Raw genomic sequence first — 7,510 nt, forward strand, 5'->3', positions numbered from 1 at the left:
AGGAAGGATGTTGAAGGAAAGACGACTTCTTCTCTGGAATAGTTATAGAAGCTTTTGGAAGCAGTTTTTGGAGATATCGAGTTTGGGTGTATTAGACATCACACATGTTTCTGTGAGTGAAGTTTTGATGAAAAAAAAAAAATCAAGGAATGTGGGTGTGGTCATTCGTAGTATGTGTGAGAAGGAGAGTATAGAAAGAATCTTTTTTAATATAATGCTTGCAGAGGAATAGAGAGATCGTTCTGAGATGTGTTAAACTTTTGCAGTTTTAAAAGAGCTGGAAAATATAATGCATAGCTGTGTATTGCAGCATTGTTTGCTTTGTGTTGCATACTGCTGGAGACGTCAAAGCTACAGCTGAGTTTTGTCAAAATACTTTATTCTGATATATGAATTGGTTTGTTTTTATCAGGCTGGCAGTTAGTGTATTTCAAAGCTTTTGTGGAAAGTATGTGTCATTCATTGAGTATGTTGCTGTTATGAGTTTTATACACAGTGAGCTTACTGTGAGTTTTATCTTTTCTAGCTTAGGTTTCAAGGGTGCCAGGTTTGATGTCAAGGACCAAGGGTCCATCATCTAGAGAGAGAGAGAGAGGGGCTAGAAAAGATAAGCTACCTCAATAATCACATTTATGAACTACGGAGAGAAGATGCCTCTATTCATTTTATCTCAATTTGAATGAGTAGATCATTATTAGAATTTAGGATCTTAGGATACTAATCATCATAAACAAAATATAAAATAAATGAAACGAGAATCATTCATGCATAAATGTACACATTACACAATATATACATGGGGAAAATCTCATTCGAGTTAAAAACTCCATAAAGCATCATTTTATTAAAACACTTACAAAATATAGTCTATCATAAATAGAGTAAACCTAGGGATACTTCTCCTTATTTCTACATGGTCAATAACACCTATGCATAGTAACATAACTCACTATAAAACTCCAAATCCAGACTCCATCAAATGAGAGAAAACCTCGTTAAATATAGGAGTAAGGGTGGCAACATTAGCCACACCTTTTCAACAACCCCCATTAATAAATATTTAATAAGCTAACAGTTATTAAGTTATAACTATTTTAAATGGATATGCTTAATAAAACATATAATATATAAGTTTGTCTAGCCTTATATTAGAACAACATATAAATGTTATAAGGGTATGACCCCTAATATTATTGTGTTCTAACACTTCCCCTTAACGTTAGTAGTGGACATCACATACATCAATTTCCATAGAGGAAAAGATAAAGCATCAAAGTAACATAGGTCTTTATTTGGCAGTGATAAATACGAGCACAAATATATGCCAACATGAAGATCATGCATTCCGGACTACATGAAAGTCATCTTCTCAGAATTTAATATGCCCGTAGGACATAAAAATGCCCAAAGAACTTGTTAATGCCTAGAGGTCTTATAGTATCACTATTAGGACTTGTTTATGCCAGATGGGCTTAAAAATGCTCAAAGGACTTACTAATGTCGTAAGGTCTTATAGTATGCCTATTAGGATTTGCTTATGCATGGAGGACTTACATTTAGGATTTACCCACTAGGTGGTGTCAAGTGTCATTGACATACAAACTACCCCTCAATGGCATCACCTAAGGCCAAGCGTTGATTTGAATTTGGAGTATATAATGCCTAAAGGTCTTATTCCTATTAGGTCTTAAATCTAGGATTTAGCCACTAGTTGGTGTCATGTACACTCCCCTTAAATGGCATCACCTTAAAGCCAATCATTGCACAAAGGTTTTGATATATGATGGCTAATATTCCAATCCCTTTTTATATCATAGTATACTTTCACTTGAATAGAACTAGAGAGATCTTTTATGAAAAATGCATATAATTAACTATGATCATTTTTTATTCCGACAACAAGAATCAAATTTTATTGATTATTAAGTTATTAACTATTTTCATGATTATATAGATATAGGAAATCTACCATACACTATGTCTTCCAAATAAATCGTGTAGGTCCTCTTACATGGATGGTGCAATACCTCTAAGAAAGATATCTTCTATTTTTCTTCTTTCAATCAGAAGGGTGTAATACAAAAGTAGCTCTTGAAGAACCAATATGACCTTAAAGAATTATGGAAGAGTTTTAAGAAGCTACCTGTAAAAGCACCATCTTATAAGATAAGCTATTTTACTCTCACCAAAGAATCTCATTTCCAATGAAGGAAAAGCACATTGAAGATCATGGGCACCTAACTCAAGCAAAAGTATTTCATCATAAAAGATCCCAAAAAAGGTATGTCCAATGTTCACACTCTAATGTCCAATGTCTCAAGTTCAAGGTCTATGGTCCACAACTGCAAGGTGTAGGGTCTTGGGTGAACTCTTAGGTTGTAAGATCCAATTATAGCATCCAAGAGTGAGAGTTTAGGATTTAAGGTGCAAGGCCAATGTCCCAAAGGTCTAATACCCATAATTTAGGACCTAATGTGTTGGTTTAGGGTCAATGATCTTTGCTCCAAGGATTGAATGTAGAGATTTCTTGGTCTAGAGTCCATAGTCTACAATGCACACTCTAGGATCACAAATTTTAGGTTCTCAATTATAGGATCAAAGTTTCAAGGCCTATGCTGCATGTTTTGGGTTTCAATGTCCAACTTCTAAGATTTAGGGTATATGATCCATATTGTATACACTAGGGGTCTAGAATCACAAGTTCAAGGTGGTTTAGGGTATAGATTTTGGGCAAGGTTTGATGTCAAGGGCCAAGGGTCCAATGTCTAGAAAGAGAGAAAGAATTAATGAAAAAAAGAAATATTGTATGCAAGGAATAAAGAAAAGGAGAGAGATAGATAAAAATGAATATGAAGATTGAGAATAAACAACACACTCAAGTAGATGGAGAGAAATAGAACAAAATCAAAATAATTAAATACACCTAAACCCTAAACCCTAAAGTAATTAAATACACATAGAAGCCAAAAAGGAAACAAAAGAAGAAAAAGTAAGGAATGGCTGGAAGAGAGAAAAGGGGGATAAGCCAAGAGAAATAAAATAAAGTTATTAAGATAAAAATGCACAAACAAAGAAAAAGGAGCTAAAACTAAAATAAATGACAAAAAGAAAAGTAGAAAGAAAAATAGAATAAATGAATGCGAGCAAAAAACAAGGGAGGGAGAGAGAGAAAGAGAGACACAATGAAAGAAGTGGAAATAGATATTACAAGAGATAGAGAAACAATAATTAAAAAAAGAGCTAAAACAAAGAAAAAAAGAGTGAGTAATTGAGATAATTAGAGAGGAAATTAGAAAACAAACAAAGAAACAAGGAAAAATTTAACATATAAGAGAGAGAAAGAGAAAGCGCTAACAAAAATACATAAAGGAAAAGACTCAAGAAAATGAGAAATAAAAATAAAAAGAATACGAAATTGAGAAAAAAAAATAATGTAGATAAAGATAAAAAGAAACATTACATAAAAAATTAATGATCAAATGAGACAAAAATAGACACAAAAAGAGAAAGGAAAGAGAAAGGAAAGAGAAAAAAAATAGTGGCAAAAAACAAAAGAAAGGTGACAGTAAGAGTTCACATAAACTAAAAAGAAAAAATATAAAAAAAAAGCAACACAAAGAGAGGAAAATCTAGAAAGTGAAATGTTTATAGATAAACACTAAAGAGAGATAATGTGAGAGAAATGAGAAATAAAGAGAGTGAACAATACTAACAAAGGTCCAAAGTCTATCTTATCTAGAGTGTTTGCTCCAAGTGTCTAGGATCAAGCACTAATGGTTCGATGTTCATAGTACAATGTCTAGGATATTGAGCAAGGATTTGCAATCTTAGGTCCACTTTCCACCATCAATCATTTAGGGACTAGGGTCTATGATCTAGTCTTACTGTTAAAATACCATGTCTACCATCCAAGGTGTGGGTTTGGGACCTCGGATGCAAGGTCAATATTCAAGGGTTCCAATGCCCACAGTCTAGTTTCAAGAGTCTTAAGTTAAAGGTCCACGGTCGACAACTCCAAGGCAGTTGTAGGGTCTTGGGTTTAGTCTTAGGTTGTAAGTTTCAAGTCTAACATCCAAGGGTGAGGGTCTAGGATCTAGGGTGCAAGGTTAATATTCCAAGGGTACAATGTCCATAGTCTAGGGTCCAATATCTTAGGTTTTTTCAGCCCTTGTCTGGGTTGAAGGGTTCTGTGTATAGATTTCTTTGCCTAGGGTCCATAATCTATAATACACTCTCTAGGATCAAAATTTTAAGATCTAGTGTCTAGGAACAAAGTTCCAAGGGCTAGGCTTCATGTTTTAGGTTTCAATGTTCAAATTCTAAGATTTAGGGAATGTGAGATCCACATTCTATATATTGGGGTGTAAAGTCTAGGGCCCAAGATCTAATGTCACAAGTTCATGGTCCATTCTTTCATGATTTGGGGTATAGGTTTCAATAGGGCAAGGTTTGATATGAAGGATTAAGGGTCCAAGGTCTATAAAGAGAGAAATAAGAATAAATAAATGGATAAAGGAAAAAGAAAAAGAAAAATATATTAAAGGTATAAAGAATTAGGGAAAGATAGCTAACAATGAAGAGAAAGATAGAAAAGAATAAAAGGACCCATACTCAAGGAAAAAGAGAGAAATAGAATAAAATAAAAATAAAAATAAAAAGATAGAAGCCAAAAAATAAATAAAAGAAGAAAAAGTGAGAGATGGTTGAAAGAGAGAAAGATGGGGATAAACCAAGAGACAAAAAATATAACTATGGAGATAAAAATACATGAAAAGAGAGAAATGAAGTAAAAACAAAATAAAGAAAACAAAAGATAGAAAAGTAGAAAGGAAAATAGAAAGAATGAATGGGAGGTACAAACAAAGAGGGAGGGTGGGGGTGGGCAGACATAGAGATAAACAATGAGAGAAGTGGAAAGAGATCTAACAAATGATAGAGAACCAATTAGAGAGAGAGAGAGAGAGAGAGAGAATAAATAGATGCAAATAAAGAACGATTCCAAGTGATAGAAACAGAAAGAGAAATGACTATAAATAACAAAAGAGGAATGGAGAGAGATAAAAATACAATCACATAAAAAGAGAATAAGAGAATATAAAATCAAACAGAAAGAGAGAGAAGACCAAAACAAAGAGAAAGAATGAAATAAAGAGAGAAAAAGAAAGACATAAGAAAAAATGAAGAGACAAAAGAGAAAAGCTAAGGAAAGAGAAAAGATAAAACAATTGATGGGGTATTAGAGGAGAAAAGTGAAAAATATAGATAAACACGTAAAAATAAAGATAAAGAAACAAATGACTAAAAAAGTAACATAAGAAAATAAATTCATAAAAGACATATAGATTAATAGATCAGCATTCCAATCTTACAAGAATTCAGACAAATGCACATTGCTTTATTTTGATAATATTTAAAAAAAAATCTACAGATAAAGCATAGATCCAAAGATTTAACTATACAGAATCATATCAATCTTTAAGAACAGAAAATAAAAATGAAAAATCATACAAATTTAAGTACATATCAACAGTTTTTTTAATTTATTTACAGATGAGATCATAAGAATAAATTATTTCTGTTAATAGTTATTGTTTTCGTATATTATCCTAAAAAAACATTGAAAAGAAATTACCACATTGATATATTCCCCAGTTCCGCACCATGTGACCTTGAAGGCTCCGAATTCATTCTTCCGCATCCCATGTTGGCGGGTCATATTTGCCGCGGTCCTCTGTTGCGTAGGTGAAAAAAATAAAGAATCATCTGCAACGACAATTTACAAATTAAAGAGAGAAAAAAATTCATCGGCATTCTAAAAGTTCTACAAGCCGGTTGACAATCTGAAACTGCAAATTAAAATGGATCAGAAAGTCACATATCATCTGGAGGTTGAAGACATTGACAATATTAAGGATGCAGATTTTAAAGAAAATAAAATCAGCCAAAGTATTGGGGAAGAAGAAAAGAATGGGTGATCGTAAAACCCTACCACCATAGATTACAAGAAATTTAAAAGTATTTCTATGCTATTTAGCAATGAGAGAGTGGAGAGAGCTGCGTAAAAGAAAAATGGTGAGAAAACTAAAGGAGGCGCCAAATAGGATACCTGTAGGGTAAGCAGAAGTGTTAATCGAAAGAAATTCCGGTGGAGGTTCGATCTGTGGATAAATTTGTGAGGTCACATAACCTCCTGCGAAATCTTCTGCGTTGAAAATCCCTAGCCGAACCCTCTGATGGGGAGGACCACTCTGCCGAACCCTCCTCCCCTTGGTGGGGCATTTTCTAGTCCTGAGAAAATAAACTCTTATTTTCTGTTTAAACAAGTTCCCCAGCTTCAGCCGCCCTTTTTCCACCAAATTCAACTCCATTCTGCATTATATCACTGCATTATGAGCAGGCCACTTCATGTCCTCATTCTGCCTTACATCACTCCATTCTGAGCAGGCCACATCCCCCGCGGGCAAGCCCCTAACGGGCTTGCAAGTGTGTCGATGGCATCGGCAACACACAACAAACCCCAAATCCCTTGCAACCAAGAAATTTGTTGAATGCACCTTCGCATTCCCAGCACGAATTTGTTGAATGCACCTTCGCCTTCGCATCATACTCTTCCTTCCTAGCGCCAATTATAAATATCACCAAAATGATCCACTTCTGCACCAAAATGACCCGCTTCTGCATTACTTATGCTCTTGCAGATAAGGTCTTAATACTCTGTTGGGCTGCCGCTACTCTACCCAATTATCTACCTTGCTGCACACAAAGACTGGTTAAATGGCTGATTAGGCAACTGCAACGACTCTAAATGTAGGCTCCTTGAGATATATCCATTTGAAGATGTGGGTGCTCTGCGTTTTGGAGCTCGGTGTTATGCTCTTCAAACCCCAGTCGAACGGCTCTTCATTGGGTTGATGGCATGGATTATCCACATTCCTTGCAAAGCAGTAGATGGTTGCCCTGCAGGACCTTGAAACATTCCTCGCAAAGCAGTAGATGGTTGCCCTGTAGGACCTTGAAAGATTCCTTGCACACGCAGACGGAGCCTCCAGAAATGAAAAACAATAAAAGCAAAGGAAGTGGGAGGTACGTTTCTAAGGATATGCAAATCTCTCACACGCGCCAGGTAGCCGTTCGGTTGGATATCAACTACACGTAATATTTTGAATCAAAAGAAAGGGCAAAAAAGCAAAAATGACTGTTGCGAAAACTGTGTTTTTTTTCGTAGTTTTGTTATTTGAATATGTTGTCCCATTTTTATTTATTTTTTCTGGGGTTGAATATGATAATATTTTTTTATTTTATAGAAATGTTCTCTCTTCAAATTATGATTGTTTTTTTAAAGACATGAATGTGGTTTTCGGTCTAGAAGGAGGTTCTATAAAATGATAAGTATTTATGTCTAAGCCTTTAAAAAAGTTATTACAAATCATCATTATTATCAATGATTTTAGCTATTCTTACTACAATCATACCTACATCACCAACTTTATTCACATAAACACCTCAATCT

At 34.5% G+C, this 7,510-nt stretch overlaps 1 protein-coding gene across 1 annotated transcript; it reads right to left on the bottom strand.

Moving 5' to 3' along the window:
• Positions 1–5,578: 5,578 nt before the first annotated feature.
• Positions 5,579–7,149, bottom strand: LOC131077251 (uncharacterized). Its single transcript, XM_058014703.2, has 2 exons — positions 6,107–7,149; positions 5,579–5,763 (listed from the first exon to the last, which is right to left on the bottom strand). Exons 1-2 carry the CDS (start codon positions 6,366–6,368, stop codon positions 5,579–5,581), a joined length of 447 nt encoding a protein of 148 aa, XP_057870686.2. The 5' UTR covers positions 6,369–7,149.
• Between the last annotated feature and the right edge of the window lie 361 nt (positions 7,150–7,510).

The sequence above is a fragment of the Cryptomeria japonica genome, chromosome 8 (assembly GCF_030272615.1).
Source record: "Cryptomeria japonica chromosome 8, Sugi_1.0, whole genome shotgun sequence".
NCBI lineage: Eukaryota > Viridiplantae > Streptophyta > Pinopsida > Cupressales > Cupressaceae > Cryptomeria > Cryptomeria japonica.

Excerpts from the sequence above, each read along its gene's own strand:
- LOC131077251 (XM_058014703.2), bottom strand. The coding sequence starts at position 6,368 with ATGGAGTTGAATTTGGTGGAAAAAGGGCGGCTGAAGCTGGGGAACTTG. Across the intron at positions 5,764-6,106 it reads CACTTCTGCTTACCCTACAG|ATGATTCTTTATTTTTTTCA; the intron begins GTATCCTATTTG and ends TTGTCGTTGCAG.